Here is a 24,246-nt window from a genome sequence, read left to right as displayed (position 1 = left end):
TCCTTAATCAAATTCCTTTAAATATATTAGTCAAATTAAACCATCAAAATTCTAAAAGTCGATTGTACAAACACTCAGCAGTCCCCAGCTTGGACACTCAGCCAGCTCAAGCACTTGATAGTATGGGCACTCTAGCAACTCGGTACTTGGCAAGCTCAAATACTTGCCAGATTGGATACTCAAACAGCTCAAGCATTAGATAGTTCGGCTCAATTTGGTTATATCAGATTAGTTCCGCCTTCCCAAGTGGTACAATCATCTAGACTTCTTAATTTGTTCAGCAAATCAAAACTATCTACAAGTCTAAAAATTTTATATTTAATAATTTAAAATTTTATAATTTTTATTATTTCTGATAAATATCTTCAACCACGAGAACATGATGTAGTAGCTTTCGCTACATTAACGATTTAAATAAAATTATTTTATAATAAAATTACTCTATTAATAACAGTTTAATTAAAATTGACTAATAATATTAAATTAATTTTAATTAAATTAAAATAGTTTTATTCAATATTTAAACACTATATTTACTTAATAATGTTTTTAATAAATAATAAACATCAAAGATTTCGTATTTAACGGTTCGGTTGCACACAGCTTTGTCGCTCATTCCTTATGCCCCGCACCGACGTCCGAGGCTGCAATCCCGCGTCTGCTCCGGTCAACGCTGAATGATGGATCAAAATGTATTGTTTATTTCTTCACAAAATATTGACATTTTCAATAAACTGTCGTTTTCTGGGCCGGAGGCATAAGGTCTCTGAAGCTAACTTAATTACGCAGCCACAAAATTTGACTTCAATTGTGTCTTTCTCCGAGGCATTGACCAATCCTCAAACGCAAGGTTGATTAATGATACAGTAGTCGCAAGGAAAGGAATGACCCCATAGTCAAATTTCATTAGTCCTTGGATTTTATTTAATACATCTTGCTTGACCCCTGTATTACACAAATTAACAATCTAAGACGATGAAGTCAAACTTTAGAGGAATCTTTACTCTCGATCAAAGCCAACAACTAAAGCACATTAAATTCAACAGCCGATGCACTGGATTTTTCAGTGAAGCCAGCTGTGTGATCGAAGCCTTCCTCCTCCGAGCATGACGACGTTGATCCTTCTCCTCCTCCTCAACTTCCTCTATCCTCCCACGGCAACAGCAGTAACGGAAGCGCAGGCCCTGCTCAACTGGAAATCCAGCTTGTCTCAGCCCGACTCCCTCGCCTCTTGGTCCCTCAACTCCAGCAGCCCCTGCCGGTGGCATGGCGTCCGCTGCGGCCGCGAAGGCGACCGAGTGGTGGAGCTCAGCCTGCCGAGCGCCAGCCTCAACGGCACCCTCGACCACTTCGACTTCCCTTCACTGTCCCACCTCAACCGCCTCAACCTCAGCGACAACCTCCTTGTCGGACGCATTCCGGCCGAAATCGCCGCTCTCTCCAATCTCACCTCCTTGGACCTCAGCAGCAACGGCTTCAGCGACTCCATTCCTCCGGAGATCGGACAGCTGCAGCAGATCCTCGACCTCCGTCTCTACAATAACAACATTGGCGGTCAGATCCCTTACCAGCTGAGCCATCTGCGTAAGTTGCAGCATTTTGACCTTCAATCCAATTACTTGGAGACGCCGGACTTCTCCGAGTTCTCTCCCATGCCTGCACTGACGTACCTCTCGCTGAGCCTTAACAGCCTCGACCAGCAATTTCCCTCCTTCATTCTGAATTGTACCCAATTAGTCTACCTTGACCTGTCGCAGAACAGTTTCACAGGTACAATACACGAATCTTTGTTAATAAACTTGGAGAACCTCGAGTTCCTCAATCTCACAATCAATTCCTTTAAAGGTCCTGTTCCGGTTTCCCTGGTCAAGCTGAGATGGCTCCGCGACCTTCGTCTTTGGGCAAACAACTTCGTCGGAGAGATACCACCAGTCCTTGGAACCATCTCCGGTCTTCGAGTTCTTGAGTTATACAATAACTCGCTGGGCGGCCGAATTCCTTCTTCTCTAGGTCAGCTTTCATTGCTCGAACGCCTAAACCTGAAATTTGCAGGATTGAATTCCACCATTCCTCCCGAACTGGGAAATTGTACTCATCTCAACTACCTTGAACTGTCCTACAATCAACTCACCGGAGGATTGCCAAAGTCATTCACCAAACTCACTGAGATGAGGGAGTTTGGTATCTCCAGCAACTTTCTTTCCGGGGAGATTGTACCGGGCTTCTTCTCTAGTTGGCCTAATCTCATATCATTTCAGATTCAGAACAACACGATAACAGGGCAGATTCCGCCGGAGGTCGGATTCGCCACCAATTTGACGTACTTGTATCTCTTCACCAACAACATTTCTGGACAAATTCCACCCGAGATTGGAAACCTGGTTAATTTGATCGAGTTGGATCTGTCGGAAAATTCATTGACAGGTCCTATTCCGGCAACAATTGGCAACCTCCAGCACCTAACCTCCTTGGCACTGTTTTACAACAATCTTTCCGGTGGAATCCCCCCTGAGCTCGGGAATATGACGGCAATGGAAAGGCTGGATCTTAACACCAACCAATTGGAGGGAGAGCTCCCCCGCAGCATCGGACACCTTCCTAACCTCCAATTCATCTCTGTCTTCAACAACAATCTCAGGGGCAGCATACCGGAGGAACTAGGTCGGCATAGTCTGATTAGCACGGTCAGGTTCTCCAACAACTTCATGTCTGGAGAATTGCCGCGCGAGTTATGCAGAGGTTTCGCCCTCGAGGTGATCACGGTGAGCAATAACAACTTCTCCGGCGAGCTGCCGGCTTGCTTGCGCAATTGCACCATGCTTTCTCGAGCCCGGTTTGAGATGAACAACTTCAGTGGGGATATTTCAAAAGCATTTGGAGTGCATCCTGAGCTGGTCTTCCTAGACCTTAGCGACAATAACCTGACCGGTACGCTGTCACCGGAGTGGGGGCAATGCAAGAATCTGAGTCACTTCTATGTCATCGGCAACAGTATAACCGGCAAAATCCCGCCGGAAATTGGCAACATGATACAACTAGAGGAACTTGGCTTGGCCTCCAACTATTTGGTTGGATATATCCCACCCGAACTGGGGAGCTTAAATTCATTGTATAGGCTCAATTTGAGTAACAATCTTTTATCAGGTTCCATTCCTCTGCAACTGGGAGCTATATCTCATCTCGAAGAAGTCGATCTGTCAGCTAACAACTTCACAGGTCGAATGCCTTCCGAGCTTGGCAATCTGCAAAGGCTTCTCTTTCTGGATCTAAGCAAGAATCATCTGTCTGGAGAGATACCAAATGAGCTTGGCAACTTGGACTCCTTGCAGATCCTTCTAGATTTGAGCAGCAACTCTTTGTCAGGAGCTATACCTTCCAATCTTGGCAAACTCACAAAGCTGCAAAAGCTTAATGTCTCCCACAACAATCTCTCTGGTTCAATTCCATCAGCTTTGTCCAGCATGTTCAGTTTGGAATCCGTGGACTTCTCTTACAACAATCTGACAGGACCGGTTCCAACAGGGACTGTTTTCCAGAACGCCACCTCAGGGGCGTTTGCCGGGAACTCAGGGCTTTGCGGCGATGTGGCGGGTTTAATTTCTTGCAGTAACTCTTCTAGTGGCAGTCCTCACAAGGGCCACAAAAAGAGGCTCCTAATTGCCATTATTGTGCCGGTGCTAGGAGTTCCGATCTTAGCCATCGCTCTTCTGCTGGTCTTGCTGACTTGCAGAAAGAAGGAGGAAGAGAAGAGTGAGATGGAGAGCTCTGGTAGTTGGGCGAAATCCGAATCTTTGATATGGGAAAAGGAAGCCAAGTTCACCTTCCTTGACATAGTGAATGCCACGGACAACTTCAACGAGGTGTTCTGCATCGGGAAAGGAGGCTTCGGGAGTGTCTTCAGAGCAAAGCTGTCGACCGGAGAAGTGGTGGCCGTGAAGAGAATGCATGTTGCTGGCGTCGGTGATGTGCCGGAGATCAACCGGAAGAGCTTCGAGAATGAGATCAGAGCTCTCACAGAGGTGAGGCACAGGAACATAGTGAAGCTGTATGGTTTCTGCATGAGGAGCGGATGCATGTACTTGGTGTACGAGTACTTGGAAAGAGGCAGCCTGGGGAAAGCGCTGTATGGGGTGGAAAGGAAAAGCCAGTTCGATTGGGCAAAGAGGGTGAAGGTTTTGCAGGGGGTAGCTCATGCTTTGGCCTACTTGCACCATGACCGGTCGCCGCCGATCGTCCACCGGGATATCTCAGTGAACAACATTTTGTTGGAGTCCGATTTCGAGCCTCGAGTATCTGACTTCGGGACTGCCAAATTGTTGCATCCTGATTCTTCCAACTGGACCGGCATTGCTGGATCCTATGGCTACATGGCCCCAGGTACCAACACTTGTCACCTTAAACTTAGTCCATAATTCAAAACTTTCAGTTTGTTAGTATGACAGTTTGTTGCTTCTACTTTTCAGAATTGGCTTACACAATGAGAGTCACCGAGAAGTGTGATGTGTATAGCTTTGGAGTGGTAGCACTTGAAGTCATGATGGGGAAACATCCAGCAGACCTCATCTCCTCGTTAGCTTCCCTTTCATCATTGCCAGAAGGCGATTTGTTCTTGAAAGATGTACTCGACCAATGCTTGCCTCCCCCTACAGGGCAGTTAGCCGAGGAGGTGGTCTTCCTGGTGAAGGTGGCATTTGCATGTGCCCGAACTGATCCTGAGTCTCGACCTTCCATGAGATCTGTGGCTCAGGAGATATCAGCTCGAACTCAGGCATATCTCAGCGAACCATTCAAAACAATCACTATCAGTAAGTTAACTAATTATCAAAAATGAGAAGACGAAATAGGAGTTTCCATTCTGCTAGGAGTTGCAAGCCTAAACCCCAAAGATTTTGAGAATCGGCGATATAATCTCATCTTTGAGGTACAACATATTATGGGAAACCAAATTTGTTATGGAAGAAAGATCCAAAGATTGTGTCAGAATATCATCTTAATTAATATATTATTAGTGAAAGGAACAGTAAAATCCAAGTAATTGGATTGTTTTGGTTGTACTATGTATTGTGTATTTGTAAATAATAAAAAAGGGAGATCCTCTCAACATTGAAATATAATTCAGATTAGTTAAAATATTTGTTTCTAGTATAATAGGAAAATAAAAGTTCCCTCAACATTACATGTCAAGATGAGTCCAAAGGTTTCTACATCTAATGACTATTTGTTTCTCAAGGCATTAAAGATAACTAATATTTGTTCATGTTTGACAAAACTGAAGTTGTCAAGGAATAAATTATATTTTGTTGCTTCCTCTTCTTCTGCAAAAAGATGGAATCCACCACCTTAGCGACCCCACGATCATCTGTGAAGAGGTAAATCGAGAAACTGTAGTTGGTCACGACGTAGGAGGGTATTGTCTGGCTCCGCCAGAATTTGAATCCTTATCCTCTTCTACAACTCTGCTGCGTCGTAACCAACTCAGCTATGCTTCGAGGGCTATTTTGTTGCTTCCTATGAGCATGCCATTGAGTTATAATGATGAATGACTATAAGTGCACAAAGATGAGAAGGTTTCTTAAACGGATCTCCATATAAACACTAAAAAGATAGATTACCTATATAGAATTTGATCTCCTTAACCAAAACAAATAATTCATGTTAACCCTTCTATTCCCAAACTAACTTTCTTTATTTAATTTACTTAAGCTCTTTGTAGCTTCAAAAACCTACATCATTATGAATTGTTAAGTTAGACTGCTGAAATCTTCTCCATTCTCGGCTGAATAGGGAGATAAATTGATTTTCAATTTGTAAGTCCTAATCGAGGAAGAAAAATGACCCGAGAAGGGTTCCAAGATCAAATGCTCATCCACAACTTAAGTCTCCCCTACTGTTAAAGAGAAAATGTTGTTTTTGTTGAATCATGTACCTGTTGTAGCGTGATTCCGGCTGAGATTGTTCGCGTCGGAGGAATGATCACGAAGAATCGGAAGGTTCCTCAGATTTCCACAAACCAAATCCTTCGATCTGGGTGTTCTTCTTCTTCTCCGGCACAGCACCTTTGGAACGCATCCACAGTGCAGTCTTTCCTTTTCTTCGACTTGGACGCAACCACACCTACCCAGGTATGTTCTCCACAACCCTTATATAGGGAAATCAGGGAGACGAAGGGGTGGCTTTCCCTTCGTCTCCTTCTGTTTCAGAAGATGAAGGGGCGACGCCCCTTCATCTCTGAACATCCAACAGTTTTCCCTCATTCTTCTAGTGTTGCTAATGTCTAACTTTCGCTTTGTAAAGAATTTATTCAAATTCTTTCTTAGCTTTTAGCTTTTATAAGTGTTGCAGTTGAAGGGATCTACGTCTCACACCTCTCACTTTTCTTCAACTCAACTAGGACGAAAGCCACCTTGCATGCTTACTACCCTCTCATTATTTTAGATCACTTCTTTAACCATTCTTAAAGATTTGTGCGATTTCAATTCCATCCGGTAAAAGTTGAACTTTTGCAAATGATATCTTCTTAAGCAAGGTAATTATACCCCCATGGCCTAAAAGTCAATCAAAATAAAACATGTGACTCATAATCAACATTCGTAGTGGTAACTTAATAATGTTGCTGTCGAAATTCTAACACTACTGCCATGCCATCATTATAGTGATATCATGGTCAGGACAATCTGACATCAACCAAGGCATGCGACAACATCTAATATCATGAAAATAAATTCGGTACATTATCAAAGGTACACTTCAAATTTAAGAGTGTCCAAAAGATGTACAAAAATTTTATATTTATCAAAAGACACATCAGATCCTATTTTACTCCTCTAATACTTATTAATTTTTTTCTTTTTTTTTCCTTCTTTCCTTTGCATGTTCATTACTCTCTTCTCTTTCTCTTAAATTAAATTAAATTTTAATTTTAAGTTTAATTGATATAGATAATATTTTAAATTTACTTATTTTTATTTTTAAAATTTTAATAAAAATTTAAAAAATATAAAAGTAAATTAATAAAACATTAAAAATATTTGTTTCTATTTTTTATTTTTTAATATCTAATTATAAAAGAATAAAAATAAAATTAATAAAATTGATTTTATTAATAAAAATAATAAAATAATCGAATAAAAAATTATCTTAGTACTAATTTTCAAAAATTAACACCACAACTTAAATACCAATATCGTTGTAGTGTTGTTTAAATCATTTGAACACTGTTAGGAGGGTCTAAAAATAGTAAATGATGATTTATTTGGACTCAATTTACTTAATAAATTTATAGGAGTTAGAAATTATCCAATTGGAGCTCTTTAGGTCCATTAATGGATTTTGATCAAAATCCATTGTCGGACTCAAGGGATTCAAATTTCTAAAAACTTGCAATGAGATGGAAGATGTAAGTGTGTAAAAGGGAGATATGATGAAAAATCTTGATCTTGAGTCTCCTACATGAAGTTATAGGCTTGTGTTAATTGATATAAAGTCTGAAACTTTCTAAACCTTTTGAGTAATGTTGGGAATCATTTACAATGGTAACGAAGGATACCCTTGGATTCCAGGGCACTACAATAACCTAAAGGAGTTGGAATGAGCCCAATCAAGTCTCTCTAGGTCCATCAATATATTTTGACTGAAACTCATTGATGGACCTAGACAAGATTTTTGAAATTTTATAATGAGATGGGAGATGTTAGTGTGTAGGAGCTATATATGGTGAGAATCTTGGTCCTAAGTCTCTTACACTAAGTTATATGTTCGTACCAATTGCCACAAATTCTAAAAATTTTTAAACCTTTTGAATAATATTGGGAATCATTTACGATGATAACAGAGGGCACCCTTGGACTCTAGGACAATACAGAAATCTATAAGAGTTGGAATAAGTCCAATAAGAGCTCTCTAACTCCATCAATGTGTTTTAACCAAAACTCATTGATGGACTAAAAAACTTAGATTTATGAAATTTTACAATGAGATGGAAGAGGTGAGTGTATAGAAGGTATATATGGAGTCCAATCCTAGTCCTAATACACGTAGGTGAAATTATGATCGTGTGTCAACTAGCATAGACTGTGGTACTGATTTCCGAAGACCAACACTACAATGGTGTTAGCCTTCGAAACCTGCATCACAGTGTTGATTTTGATCATATACTGTGGTGTTGGTTTTCAAAGACCAGCACCACTATGGTGTTGGTTTTCGAAGACTAACACCACTATGGTGTTGATTTTCAGAAACTAACATCATAGTATTCTAAAAGTTTCAAATCATTTTGAACACTATTGAAAGAGTCTTAAAATAGTACAAGAAGTTTATTTAGACTTAGGTTCACCTAATAAACCCACAAGAGTTGGAATGGATCTAATTGGAGTTCTCTAGGTCTATCAATGAGTTTTGACCGAAACTCATTGATAAACCTAGACAACTTGAATTTTTAAAAAGTTGACATGTAATTGAAGGGGGTAGTACAATGAAGTTATATATGGTGTCCTATCCTGTTTTAACATCCCTATGATAAGTTATGTGTATGTATCAATTGCCTTACAGTTTGAGACTTTTTGATCACTATTGTTAATGATTTCAAATTGATATCTTTGGGCACATTTAGACTTCAGGGAACTTTGGAAAACTGTAGTACTTAGAATGAATTCTATCGGAGTTCTCTAGGTCCATCAATGGATTTTGGTCAACATCCATTGATAGACTTAAGAGTTTTGGATTTCTAAAAATTTACCATGAAATGGAAGAGGGTAGTACAATGAATGTATTTATGGTGTCCATGATTAGTTTTGACATCTCTAAGATAAGTTATGGGTAAAAATTAACTAAAAAATGATAAAATTTCTTTTGAACCTCTAAAAATACCATAAACAATATTTTTTAGGGTCAAAACATGGCGCATTATAGGGTTCCACTCATAATAAATGTAGATATTTAAACGAGCTTGGATTTGGAGTGCAGAATGCCCCATTCTGATACCTGAGTCAAAAAGTATAGCCTTCAAAAGTAGGCATTTGACACATACACAACTTCTCCTAGGAATGCCAGAACCAGACATGAACACTATACATACCTCCTACACACTAACCTCTCCCATTTTATTGTAAATTTTTAAAAATCCAAGTCTATTAGGTCCATCAATGAATTTCTGTCAAAATCCATTGATAGATTTAAAGAGCTCTGATCGGGCTTATTCCAACTCATTTAAGTTTCTGTAGTGTCTGGGAGTCCAAGGTTGCCCTTCGTTTTCATCATAAAAGATTTCCAGTAATGCTTAAGATGTCTATAAAGTTTGACTTTGTGTCAATTACAAGGGCCTATAACTACGTGTAGGAGAATCAGGATCAGGATTTCTCACCATACCTCCCTTCTACACACTCACCTCTTCCATCTCATTGTAAATTTTTAAAAATCTTAGTCCCTTAGGTCCATCAATGGGTTTTGATCAAAATCTATTAATAGACTTAGAGAACTCTTATCAAACTCATTCCTGTTGGTACAGGGAGCACCAGATGATCGAACCTTAGTTTTGATAATCGCAAGAGGTTAAGTTAAGTGTATGGTGATTACTAACAAATTGATCTAAGTGTGCAGGGAGCACAAGAAAGTCCTAGTTGAGACTAAGCATCGACAAACCCTATTGAAAGCTACGCAATGGAAGTCCTGGCTGGAGACTAGGCAAGTGGAAGTTATGGTCTGGAGGACTAGGCAGAAGTCTTGGTGAATGAAGTGCACTAGGTGAAAGTCCAGACAATTCAGGTGGATCAGATAGCTGGTAATGGGAGTCTAGGCAAGTCAGGTGGACTAGATGTCTAGCAACAAATCCTAGGGGCCGAGGATCGAGGCTAAGCAAAAAGCCCAATAAGTCTGGAGGACTTGATTGACAAATAGATAAATTCTTCTAAGTGAAGTGCGTAAGAGCGCGTTCCTAATGTGAGAATAGTAGGCATCTGTCTAACCCAGGATTTCATTAGAAATTTGAAGTTAAGACCAAAAATAGTTGCAAAATTATTTATTCTTTCCTATTACCTTTTGGTTTGTGCTAACTTATAATGCAGGAAAGGAGGGGCGGGAACTTTGATTTCGGGCGCCCTTATCTAGATCTAGGCACCGAATTGGTTCCAGGCAATCGGACATTAGTGGAACGGGGCTAGCGAAGCTGTGAGGTGGCAGAATCCTCGTGGTTGGGACACCTCAACTTCCAAGTGCCCGGGATGGTTCCAGGCGCTCGAATTCGGATAAGCGTTGCAGAAGTTAAAGTTCATCTGGAACCTCTATATTGTTGGTGCAATCTTGCCCCAAGCATTATTGGGTTTTAATGTTTGGCTAAAACATGTTTAAGTTAGGCAATGTTGGTGATCTAACGCGTGTGAATTGAGTTCATAGGAAAGTCCAGGTTAGGAGGCGCGACCTCTTGGCAAAGATGAAGTCCCGGAGGCGCGGCCTCTTGGCAAAGGAAGACTTAGCACGACGAAGCTGAGGGAAACGTCTCAAGCTAGTGCAAGGAAGGGCATGAGGCTTGTGGAAGGCGTTTGAAGGTTTGCGTCAAGGCTAAGGGCTGAAGAAGAAGCTGGAAAGGGAGTTTCAGCTTGATCAGTCAACTGGAATGGTGATTTAGTTGACTGATCAGAGTATCAGTCGACTGGACTGTATTTTCAGTTGACTGATCAGAGTATCCGTCGATTGGACTGTAATTTCAGTCGACTGATGGCTGAATAAGTCATACACAGAAAGATCAGTCGAGCCAGAAGAAGACAGTTGACTGGCACCAGTCGACTGGCCTAGGAGCAGTCGACTGGAATTCAAACGTTGGGCTAATTAATACAGCAATTAATGCAGATTCTGTAGCCGTTGAAGCCCATCAGTCGACTGGCCATGGGAGCAGTCGACTGATGTCACAAAAAGCATAAAAGACAGCTGCGAGATTGAAGAGAGCACTTCTTCTTTTCGAATACATTTTTGTGAGATCTTCAACGCTCTGTCTTTTACTTTTCTACTCTTCCTCCCAAAGCTATTTTCTATTCATAAGAGGAAGAGATCAAGTGTAAAGGTTTCTCCGCCTTCAAGAGTTCTTGAGAAGGAGATCTTTTCATAGTGAAAAGGGTGTGTGGGCTGTGTGGATCCTTGGATTAGTCACCTCTGCGGAGGTGGAGACCAAGTAAATCGAACCGGATTAGCGTTGTGATCTTTTATCTCTTTTATTATTTTGCTTCCGATAATCTCTGTGCAGAGAAAGATCAAGAAATATCGAAAAATGCTATTCACCCCCCTCTAGCGAACGCACCGATCCTCAACATATATTAGCATACAGGCGCTTGGAAAGGGATACAGGTGCTTGGAAGTGCCAGGTCGGCAGCACCGATAGTGGATCGGTGAACAACGTGGAGGCACCTAGAAAGGTTTCCAGGCGTCCGGAAAGTCCTATATAAGAGCATCAAGGGAAACCCCTCAGAACAACAATTCAGTGACAACCGACGATCGTCTGGACGCGAAGTAACATCCAGGAACGTCATCGTAATGTCGAAGTGCTGCACGAGAATTCTGCATATCTTCTACTTCGGTAAAATCTAATTGATTCTGCACTTCATTTCTAAGGATGGTAACATTTTTATCATTTCTATCTTTTGTAATCGTTAACTCTCTTTCATAAGAGGGGAGTTATTTAGTTGATTGTCCAACGTAAATGATCAAGCGATCGTCAGCCTTGGAGTAGTAACATGTGGCTGTGAACCAAGTAAAATACCAGTGTCTCTTTCATTGTGCTTTTACTTTCCGCTGCGTTTACTACTTTGATCGTACGAATTCATGGACATATTTATGAATTTTGATAAATGATTTCGATAGCGCTATTCATCCCCTCTAACGCTCTCAACGATCCTACAATTGGTATTAAAGCAAGGGTCGTTCGAACAGAGTGCAACCACTGGTCAAGCACATTTTTTGGATTTTTTTAAATTTTCATCAATTTATTTTATCTTTCTCCTGCATTGCTAATCCAAGACCAAGTCTTGGAACATTTTTTGTTGTTTATCTTTGTGCTAGAATTAAATGACCCATCATGAAGGATTTAGTACCGCAAGATCACCTCTGTTCTTTGGGGAGGACTTCATCTACTGGAAAGGTAGAATGGAGGTACCATCTAAAGACATAAATGGAAATGTGGATCATCATACAAATGAGATTCACAATCCCGATCGATAATAACAGTCTACCACAAACTTGCAACACATGGGATGCGACCACAAGGAAGAAAATTGAAGCAGATGCGAAGGCAACCCAAACATTACAATATAGGTTGACCGAGGAAGAATTGAACAGAGTTGGACCCTTCATCAGTGCCAAAGACCTATGAACAAGCTAATAGAACTATATGAAGGTACATCAGACACGAAGGTTGACAAAAGGGATCTCCTCATCAACAAGTTATACAATATCAAGATGATGAAGGGAGAATCAGTAAGTGGATTGTATGCAAAAATCCAAGACTTACTGAATGGGAAGCACGCGATCGGACAACCCATTGAAAATTAGGATGTCGTAAGGTACGCACTGAAAGCATTCTCTAGGAATACTTTGTGGGCATCTATGATGGATGCTTACAAGGTCTCTAGGGACCTTTCAAAAATAAAACTTGATGAGCTATTTTCTGAGTTTGAATTACATGAACAAACCAATGCCATAACAGAAGAGAAAGGTATAGATCTAATTGTAGGACCAACCAAAGAAAAGAGGTCCAGAAGGCAGATAAAAAAAGAGTTTGATGAATCAGCAGACTCTGAAAGTAACGATGAGGTTACAACCGAACTAGTCGACCTAGTTCGGAAGATGCTACAGAAGAAGAATGGCATAAAGAGATCAGAAGTAAAGAAGATGGTACAAAAGCAAATTCCAACAAACCATCTACCAACAAGACGGATCTCACCTGTTATGGGTGCAAAGAAAAAGGCCACTTCACCCAACTAGAAGGAGCGTAAGTCAAGGAAAAATGTGCTCAATGCAATGTGGGATGAATCTTCATCAGAAGAAACAACCACGAGCTTCCTTGCTCTTCCTACTTGGGATGAACCAACTGGAACAAACAGCGAGTCAGACATTGACTCAAGCTCAAGCCACAGATCCACATCCATTTCCGAAGGAACCACACCCACTATAAGCGTAGATAGATTATATTCAATTATTTATAGTTTGTCAAAGAAGTTTACCAAATCTAATGCCCAAGTTGAATCACTCCAAGAGGAGGTAGCACTCCTAAAGGAGAAAGTCAACTCCAGATCGCCAACTGATGCTGTTCAAATTGAGAACTCAACTTAAGTCAAACTTGAGGAAGAGAATTCCCATTGAAACTTTAGATTGACGATCTGAAAAGATCGCTTGAAAAGTTCACCTTAGGCTCCAAGTATCTTGAAATGATTCTTAGAAACCAAAGGGTTAGATACAACCGATCTGGGATTGGACATAAGGCTAAGCATAGAGCATACATGACATTATTGAATATACCTAAGAAACCAAGAGTCCAAGCATGAGTTTCCAAATCCAAACTGATCAATTCAGTTGGATTGAACTAATTCTGGTTCCTTAAGGATCAAATGCATTATTTGACCAGACCCAATAGGAGTCATGATCTAGAGGGATCTAAAACTGTGCATGTTAAATAAAATTATCTATATTAATTATTTTAATTTTTGCATTAGAACAACCTAGGCTAGGTAAGGACATAAATTTGGTTAACACTTGCCCAATATAATACTAGAGTGGGGTAAGATGATAGTATATTAGAGAAACTTATTTAGGTAGTCAAGTAGGGTAAGGAGTATCTTACTTGGTCTGCTTAGTTAAGTCGAACTAGCCGAAGCTACCTCGCCACATCCTAGACTAATTAGATCAAAGTTTATCCCTAGATTAGCTAAATATATAATTTCTTGAACCAGCTTGTCTTAGAAAGTGTCATTGTTCCGATAACTAAGAAAACCTCTATGCCTCGCCACCGCCTGGATTCTGACTCTTAAAATGTATGTTTAGAGAATCAAATGGTTAAACTTGAATCTAACACAAGGTTAATCAAATATTAGATACCAACAACCTTAATCAATTAATCAAGATAAAATTCAAAAATCATCTCGCACAACTCATAAGATTAACTACGTGATCATCAAAAAATGGGTGAAATGAGTTAAGGTAAAAAATTTGAATTAAGGTCAATAATAATTAATCTTTAATTAATTAATATTTAAGTTAATTAATCAATATTTAAGTTAATTAATCTTTAATTAATCAATAATATTTAATCTTTAATTAATCAATAATATTTAATCTATAATCAATAATATTTAATCCTTAATTAATAATTAATATTTAATTCTTAAAATTAACTTAATTGAAACGTTAATTAATACTTAAAATTAATTTAATTAAATCTTACTTAATCCTTGTAAGTAAAACGTTAATTAATACTTAAATTTAATTAAAGCTTGAATAATCCTTAAAAGTAATTTAATCAAAATTTTATTAATCCTTAATTAATCATTAAAATAATTAATTAATCATTAAACTTAAGTTAATTAAAATGTTTTTAATCATTAAATTTAAATTTAATTAAATCACAATTAATTCGTAAGATTTAATTGAATCTTAATTAATCCATAAGATTAAATAAATTTCTAACTTAATCAACTCTTTAATAAATTTCTAACTTAACTAATTCTTTAATAAAATTAATCAATTCCTAAATTACTAAATTTTCAATTAATCAATTCCTAAATTAACTAATTCTTTAACCAATTCTAATTACCATTAACCAATTCTTAATAAAAAATCAAAATTAATACATGAAAAGCCCGACCCAAGTCTCTCCGGGTGTAAAAATCCAGGTGCCCCAAACCAAATATCGGAAACTAACTCATGATTTTGCACAGGCGCATTCAGTTTTTGAATCTAGGCGCCTGGAAAGTGTAGGACCGTGTAAAGCGCTAAAGGGGAGAGTGAATAGCGCTTTAAGTGTTTTCAACCGATTTTTGATGTTTGATTGCGAAAGCGTAAAATACGAGTGCGATAGCAGAAGACCAAAGTAAAATAGAGAACAAAGAAAGAGAACTGGGACACAAGTATTTTTACTTGATTCACAGCCGAAGGCTGCTACTCCAAGGCCCACGGTCTTTGATCGTTTCCGATAGGCAATTCACTATAAAACTTATTTCCTCACAGAAACAAGTCGAACGATTACAAAACAATCTCGATAACAAAGTTTTATAGAGATTACAAATTAAATAAGACTTTGTTACCCAAGTCGTCGGATGTGCTTGATCTTCGATTGCGTGTGATTCCGACGTTACGGTGACTTTAGGGTTGCTGCTGGTTACTCAGGGCGCCGTCGTCTCGACAGAATTTGCTCGTGGAAGTATCGAAAAGTTATGTCTCAAGCCTCTGGTTGAAGCTGCTTTTATAAGATGCTCAGGTCGACTTGACTCGATCTCAGGTTGACCCCAACTAGGCATCGATCCTCTTTCTCCGTGGTGACTTTGTTCTCAGGTCGACTCGAGTCCCTACTCAGGTCGACTCTTGTCCAACGTGGAGCTTACCGATAAGCTTTGCCTTTGCGCTGCGTTATCTGGTGCTCAGGTCGACTTGAGTACCTTCTTAGGTCGACCCTAGTCTGACATGGAGGGTTTTTGATATACGTCGACTTCCGCTGCGGTTAACCAGGCTCAGGTCCACTTGAGTATCACTCAGGTCGACTCCAACATCTGAACCCAGGAAAACTTAGCTCGGAGTCTAAGTACTTAACCTCTCCAACCTGCATAGAAAGTTAGCTCAAAAAACATGTAAAGTAGAGTCAGTTCCTAGAATTGTCTCTTGGTCTTAACTTTTGGTCTCCAGTTAGACCTTGGGTTAGACAAACACCTAATGTTCCCCTCGGGAACGTGCCCCGATCCACTCCTTTCAGAAGACTTTATCTGATGCCAACCAAGTCCTCCAGACTTGTTGGACTTTTGCTCAGCCCTGTTCTTGGCCCCCAGGGGTTGCTGCTGCGACTCGGTCCTCCTGTCACTTTCCGAGAGACGGCTGTCCGAAAAATTTCAACAGCATCTCACCTGTAACAATAACAATTTCCCTGAATATAATTTAATACAAGGCCGACACGGCCGCTCAACAACACAATAAGGCATACACTGCCACAATACAGACATCACAGATGCATAACAGATAGTAAACTCCAAACATAAGGCCCACACGGCCACACACTAATAAACCAACAAACGTACAAAAATCAGAATGTGTAAAAGACAAATCTATACAAGATAGCAAAAGCTTCGCATCAAAACATAACTAGATCCAAAACACAACAAGCACATAAACCCGATCTCAGATTCTCACTAACTATACAAGTCCATAAGTAAAATCCACAAACCAAATACAACCAGAAACTAATACTAACCAAACCATATAAAATTTCTTACTGTAAGATGGAAGCAACCTGACAGATCTCCAAGCTCCAAGTAAATCTCTTTATCTGCTACCTGGGGAAGAATATGGGAAATCCTAGGGTCTGGGTAGTGAGTATACAATACTCAGTGGAATACAGAATAGAAGTGCACAACATGTATATGTATATCAACAGAGATAACAAATGATATACACTCTCTACAAATAATACATAAGGAAAAGGAATGATACATAAGAAAAAAGGTCAATACTATTTAATATGTAATAGAAATCATGGCAATAGGAATCATGTGAATTTAAACAATGCATGACATGTCATATAATACAACAGTTATATATCAAACAAGTGCAACAGTCACACACAAAGATGTTGTAAACAACAATGTAGTAAAATAATCTACCAATAAATGCATGCATATATGCAATACACATCACATGCAACATGCATGGTCACTGTCTGCACTCGTCATCCCTAGACATCCACACAAGTAGTGCACTGGAGCGCCAAACTGGACAACTGCACACACTCCATCAACAAACCACTATATGTGAGTGGGGAGCGGGAAAAATATCACAGGGGAGCTATCTTCGACCTGGTAACTGTCTACACTCAACATCTCTAGACACTCACACAATGAACTAGGGCACATAATAGGAATCAACCACTTCAACAACGAACCAACTACACGCGAGGGGGAGGGGTAGTCTTCAGGATAGCTAGTCCTGGTTACACCCACATAGGCAGTGTTATAATGATCGCACCCACACAGTGCTACAATGATCGCACTCACACAGGCAGTGCGTCGCACCCACACAGTGCTACAATGATCGCACCTACATAGGCAGTGCGTTGCACCTACACAGGCAGTGCGATAATGCTCTCACTATACAACTATCAACAATGGTCTTAGTGAGAGCCAACAACAACATGCTATGATGTTATGATGCTCAGCTCAATAATTAATAATTACAACTACTCAACATAATCAACATGAATTAGGATGAGTCTTCACAGGTCAATGATACAAACTCGAGACTGTACTGTCAATGAATGGATCAATCAAAGGTCAACTGGCATGTATCATACAACAAGTAACACATGGTATCAACTAGGTAAATAACATGAGTAGCAACATGATAGGTAAATAATGATAGATCATGCACTAGAAATAATAGATCAATAATATAGGTCTACAACAAGAATCCATGACAAGGTATCATAGATCAACAATAAGATCAAGGTATCAACTGTAAGTATCAAGAACTATGTATCAAGTATCAAACATCCAAAAGAACTAAGGTCAAAGTATCAGATTATGTTTTAAGTATAAGTATCAACAACTAATAATAATAAATGTACACTATAAAGGAATATTGTACTAACCAAGTACAGGGTACCCATCTGATTTGACGAATGTCAATACAAGAACCCCAAATATGAAACTCTGTGTATAGCAGGATCAACAAATCAAAGTCCAGCCATTTAAAATAAATAACACTCACTAATTACAATTATATATTTAATATAGACATTTAATTCTATCAACAATAACTATGATACATTAACCTAACCAAATCCAGTCAACCCATTCCATACTTAGCCTTAACCGAATTTAAATGGACAACGACCTCTAATCGGCAAAACCCAATTAAACCAATGAAATCCATAACTCCATTGGTTACAACCGGATCCAACAGTAAGCTAATCAACAAGGCAAACCTATCCTAACCAAAACATAATGTAAGAACAACTCTAATAAAACAAAACCCTAATAGAACATATCCACCGGATCCCATTTAAATCAAGCCGAAATTTAATGAAACAGTATCTCACTCAACTTAATTAAATTCGTAGCTTAATCCCGACAGGTGTAGTTTCCTCAACACCAAAACCAAACCCTACAGTCAAGAGCCGATCCCATCATAAACAAGAAATCCTCCACCATCCGGTCCAACAAAACAAAATTTAACAGGATACACTCCTCAATAGGTTAATCAAACTAATTAGGTCTTATGCTCTAATTAACCACAACCGACCCGTATCACCTTTAATTAATTTTCACTCAACAAACCCCATCCAACAAATCATTACACTAGGTAAGAACAGAACAACCCTAACTCTACCAGGATCTAGATTGAACACACATAACACATCCTAGATTAAATCCAATAATCACAACCAAACCAACAGCAAGCCATAATCCCAATCTACAGCTCAATACCACCATCAATGGAAACCTAACAGCCTCCATTCTTCCCAATAGAACAGGAATCCAATAGCTTCAGCCCTAACAAAGTCCTACATACTAATCCCATAGAATCGAAATCCCACAGTAAATCCTAATCAAGCTAAACACCAAAACAAAATCTCAATAGAGCAGTATAGTCAAGAACAAGTCAGAGCCGGTATTCGACTAATTAGCAAAATAGATAGAACCAAATTCAAGGTAGGAATCTAGGTTAAATCCTAGAAATACCATAACAAGACTTACCGCATAGATCTTTGCCCTAGAAATCCAAATCAAATCCCTCAACTCCACCTCCTCTTCCCTCTTCTCGGTCGAACATCACCATCACTCCACCATCGGCCTCCAATCAAACTGAGAGCTCAATTGAATAAAAAATCTGAGGGAAAACCGAAGAAATCCAACCCAATCAACCTAAGTTTCAGCTCTTACCGATCAAGATCAGACCCGAGCCAATCGCCACCTTTCCTCTGCTCGCGTCAATCGCCACCGCCAACAGAACCAAGCCACCCCTGGTGAGCACGTTTGATCCACCGGCCGGAGCTCTTGGTTGCTGGTAGCCACGGAGGCATCTTCTCCGACTTCAAGTGAACGCGTCAGTTGATCGGGAGGAGAAGAAGAGAGGCGATCGCGAACTCGGGAAGAAAAGAGGAATCATGGCTACTGTTTAATACCGGATTCCCAACAACTTCGGGTTATCGGGTTTAAAAGCCAATCCATTAATCCTTAATTAGATTTAGGGATCTTATAGGGCTACTTATTTGGGCAAAAGGGTTGATCTAATTGGGCTTTAGGGATTGTTTAATTAGCTACTAATTGGGCTTAATGAATCCCCCTAAACCTCAACAATTAGGGTTATTTATTTATAAACAACCCTTACAATTTTTGATATTTTATATTCTCCCCCACTAATAAAAATTTGATATCCAAATTTGCTATCTTCATACTACCATGCAAAAATACCATAGTAATTAAATCATACCACGAAAGATCGATTTATCAGCCTGCTGCACCTCCTCTTGGGTGATAGCATGAGCACGTCCAACCTTTGCATTGGACGACTATGTAATTGGTTGAGATGTAGGATGTCTCCACTTCGTCGAAATCTGACTCTGAGGTGCTGATGTCGTCTGAGGAATATGGTGAGAAGGAAAACTATAGGAAATCAGTACTGGTGGTAACTGTTGCACCGGAATCGCTGAATAACTGATCTCTAGCTGTGGAGTTGCTGATAATAGGTATGGTTGATGCACCGCTGATAGATAATGCTGTGAGGGATACTGCGTCTCTGAACTAGTGGGATACTGGAATGCTATCGGTACAACTGCATGGTCCCTCCCCTGTAGTAGGTATATCTGTGGCTGAGATGACAGGGATCGCTGCTATTGAGGGGCTCTGGTTCTCTATGTCCTATGCGATCGCTGCTGTATAGAATGCCCTCCAGAAGATGCAGCATCAGTAGGCTCCAGCTGAGCCTTCAGAGTACACTCTCTGGCCAAATGGCCGGGAAGTTTGCAGAAATAATAGATAGGGTGATCCAATGGACAATCGACCACCAAATGGCTATGCGATCCGCATCGATTACATTTCTCATCCTTCTGCTTCCACTGGGACCCACTTGAAGATTCTAAAGATGGTCGTATACCTTTCTGCCGTCTCGAAGAATCCCAAGATTTTGATTCCTGAGCCTGCCTATTTTGCCTAGTAAACTGTGAGTCTGGATTCTTCAACTTTTTTGCATCTTTTTCATGATCCACCTACTGCTGAGTCATCTCAATACACAAAGCCTGATCCGACGCCTCTTTGTACGTGCTAATCGAAAAACTAGACATCCTCAATCGAATGTATGCAGCCAGTCCCTGAGTGAACTGGAACATCTGATCACTATCTTGGGCTACTAAATATGGGCAGAACTCAACAAGTCTCGAAAACTCTGTGTTATAGTATGTAATTGAGCGATCGCCCTACTTATGGCTCAGAAACTCCTCACGCCGTGCCAGACAGAATGCCGCTGAAAAATACTGCCTCTCAAAAGCCTCTCAGAATGATAACCAAGATAAGTCCCACTCTCCGAGTACAGTCCTCTGGGTCTTCCACCACGTGACAACCTGATCACGGAGGTGGTACACAGCTAACTCGACCTTCTCTGTCTCAGTGCAAGAGATATACGCAAAGGTATCTGTCAAATTCTCCAACCAAGAGCGAGCGAACCATGGGTCAGATCCCCCATGGAATAAAGTCAATCGGTCCTTGACAGACTTTGCTAGTAATGGTATGCAGCTCATATCCACAGTCTTGCTAGCTATAGTCGATATCGGATTTGTCAAGGATACCTCCGGAGCTCAAGAACTCTGTCCAACTGGAGGACTACGGGTATGCTCTTGACTAACCACATCATCCTCAGAAATCCTCAGCTCTAAAAATCTAGCAAGTCATCTCCGTCGCCGACCACTTACTCGGTTCTGTACAGGGGTCATAATATCACCTGATAACATAACTAATATAAGTTTCTAGGAGATGAATAACTGTGCTAGAGATTTTATTTACAACTTGCTTGGAGAATTCATGCCACTGCCTGTCCCATCTCACAACCTAGATCAAGTAAATAAAATTTGATAAACTCGATACGACGATAAATTCGAAGGAAACTAAACCTAAACCCTAAAACTAATACGGAGAAAATACTAAAGAACCTAATGCTTAGTCTAATATGGACCCTAAAACCTAATGCTCTGATACCAAACAATTGGTATCAAATAAACCTACAAATGCATCGATAAATCAGGAAGACTACAAATACAACGATAAATCTAACGACAAATCCGACAGAAATTGAAAAATGGACTTCGCAACCTAAGCTCTGATACCACTAAATTATTATCAGATAAACCCAAAAATGCAACGACAAATCGAGAAAATTGATTGTAAAGTCATGCTCTGATATCACTAAATTGGTTTTAGATAAACCACAAATGTAATGAAAATCAAAAGAACCTAACCTACTCTGATACCACTAAATTGTCACGTCTCGAGAGATGGCTGCCCGAAAAATTTTGGCAGTATCTCCCTGGTAACAATGACAATTTTCTTGAATACAATTTTGTTAGACTTTTCAGGCCGCAAAAATTGCTTTTTGTGTTGCGAAAACCTTTCATGGTGCCTCTTCATGTGTCCTACACATATCTACAATTTCTTTTATCCTTCTAATAGCACACCCTTGTTAGGGCTCATGGTTACCTCATGCATTTCTAAAGCTTGCCATTACCTAAGGTCCAAGGTTCAATCCTTGGCACCATGATTTTTCTTACTCTTTTTCTTTTATTTTTGGCAAAGCCCACATAAGGTAAAGCCCATCAAGAGTTATGCTATTCTTTTTAATCACATGGAGCCCATTAGGTTTTAGGATAAAATGCTACTAATGATCTATTAAGGATTTTCACCATTAAGAGCTCATGTAAGGCCCATTAGTACTTAACACTAAAATTTTCATAACCTACTCTATCATTCATGTAGACATGTTCAATATTAAGGAAATATTGAAAGGATTTTGCGGGTGTTACAATACCCGTTTGGTTCAGGACATGGACTATGTGTCGGTCCCTACTAGGCTGACTACGTCACACCTAGATCAAGCTTCTTTCTTATCCTGTGGATTCAAGTTACTTGTACATGTGTCCAAGAATATTGTACTCTTGACATGTAATGCTTTGGCCATAGACTTTTAATAACAATCCTGACAAGCGGTCGTAGGATATACGTCTCCTTTTCAAAGAGCGGTGAATCCTTTGTGGGTTATTCAAACACCTTCGAGCACTTCGACTTATACCCAATCATCCCAGGTCCACACCTCCTTGGAGATGCTTGCTTAAGATATCAAAGTATAAGCCTCCATGACTAAGGTGACTTGAATACCGCAAGTCAAAGGAAACTCGCACTTAAACTGCATTGAGATATTCATTAACATATGTATAGAACCATATGAAGTTTCAAGGCAGCTCACTCCAATGAACTGGTTACCTTTAACCAGCATCCACATTTAACTCTCAACATCCAATGTCTACAGCAGTGAGATCGGTTGCTTGGCTAACCAAGGAGTTTAAACGTGCTAGTCTTGACAGAATTGATGGCATCCATGCTCATCAATTCCTCGACTAGAGATAATTTCAATATATTTATAATTGCACATGTAGAGATGTTCACGAGTTGTGATCCAATCATAAATTCTCTCATGCTATGAATCGTATTGCGGATATTCAGTATTTGAGTTTAAGATCCAATCAAACACATAGAAAATATACACTCAAATAGTGAATTGTTATTTATCCAATAATACTAACCGTAAGACAATTGCCTTAGGACACCTTTCAAATCTAACATGTAAGACTTCTAATTGTATCAGCAATGAAGCCCAGTGCCCTAAATTGACCGAAAGGATGGAGAACTAGAAGGAGGCCTTCCACAACAACTGTAAGAATAGAAGGCCTAACCGAAGAAGTCAATCCTCAATAGCAAAGCTGAGAAGAAAAGCTTAAGACTCATGTTAAGAAGGAACTAAATGCAATTGAAACTAGAGATGGTGGAGACAACAAGCAGCGACTCTATTCCTGACAGAGAGAAGGGGCTACTCTATCCCAAATAGTGAAATATTAAGAGGCAATTCTTCCTTGACAGACGAGATTATGTGGATATTATGTCCCTTATAGAAGATACTAAGTGGTGATTCTATCCCAAATAGAGGAAAATTAAGAAGCAACTCTGTCTCAGATAGAGGAAATTAAATGATAACTTTGTCCCTCATAAAAAAATTAAGTGGTGACTCTATCCCAGATAAAGGAAGATTAAGAGGTGACTCTGTTCTAGACAGAGAAAAGTAAGTGACGACTCTATCCCAAACATAGGAAATTAAGTGGTGACTCTGTTCCTAATAGAAGAGATTAAGTTCTTGCAAAGACAACTAGGTATTTTCCCAAGCAACATTTAATTAGAAAATGCCACTAAAACATTGTACAAAATCGAATTACAGACTAACCTGGCTGGCCTTGCCTTTGACCTAATGAAAAATGTAAGACACCCAACACCTTCCTTAAGCTCTATAAGGTCGAGATGGAAAGTATTCCAAGGGAGCTCAAGTTCCTTCCTGAGGAGTCGTATGATACGACTAAAGCATGTTTGGCAATTCTTCTACCCAACTTCCCTAGACATGGTCAACCTTGATCTTCAAACCTCGGAATAGTTCCTAGTTAACCACCTCTACCTCATCATTACTCTATAGGCAGACCATTAAGGTGAATGATTGCAGTATGCTGAGCTCTCGACATAATTCTTGGAGTTTTTATCCCTGAAATTATCTCCCATTATTAGGACCAATTTACTGTTGGGATAGTCCCGGTGCAATGCGCGTGTTTACACATTTCGTAAACGTGCGTAGCGGAAATAAAAAATAATTAACAATAATTATTATCACACACACACATTCAAAGTAGGAAATAACATGTACAAGGCATGACAGAAAATTAAAATTTTTGTAGAATAATAAATTATTCTAATCGCATACCTCATG

General features: G+C 39.6%; 1 protein-coding gene across 2 annotated transcripts; it reads left to right on the top strand.

Annotated features, from left to right (window-relative positions):
• Positions 1-1,003: 1,003 nt before the first annotated feature.
• On the top strand, positions 1,004-5,101 carry LOC141844180 (uncharacterized). Of its 2 annotated transcripts, XM_074732212.1 has the most exons (3): positions 1,005-1,770; positions 1,846-4,377; positions 4,464-5,101. In XM_074732212.1, the coding sequence occupies exons 1-3, from the start codon at positions 1,107-1,109 to the stop codon at positions 4,829-4,831; spliced, it is 3,564 nt and encodes a 1,187-aa protein (XP_074588313.1). In that variant the 5' UTR covers positions 1,005-1,106; the 3' UTR covers positions 4,832-5,101. The 2 variants fall into 2 exon arrangements, with proteins under 2 accessions (XP_074588312.1, XP_074588313.1); XM_074732211.1 differs by having other exon boundaries at positions 1,004-4,377.
• The last annotated feature ends 19,145 nt before the right edge of the window (positions 5,102-24,246 follow it).

Source organism: Curcuma longa, chromosome 13 (assembly GCF_044706935.1).
Source record: "Curcuma longa cultivar G26 ecotype Majalengka, Jawa Barat chromosome 13, ITB_CL_G26_1.1, whole genome shotgun sequence".
Taxonomy (NCBI): domain Eukaryota; kingdom Viridiplantae; phylum Streptophyta; class Magnoliopsida; order Zingiberales; family Zingiberaceae; genus Curcuma; species Curcuma longa.
The sequence above is the reverse complement of the archived record's forward strand: the minus strand, read 5'-3'. Positions and strand labels throughout refer to the sequence as shown.

Coding starts and splice junctions, on each gene's coding strand:
- LOC141844180 (XM_074732211.1), top strand. CDS start 1,107: ATGACGACGTTGATCCTTCTCCTCCTCCTCAACTTCCTCTATCCTCCC. Junction 4,378..4,463: donor CTATGGCTACATGGCCCCAG/GTACCAACACTT, acceptor TCTACTTTTCAG/AATTGGCTTACACAATGAGA.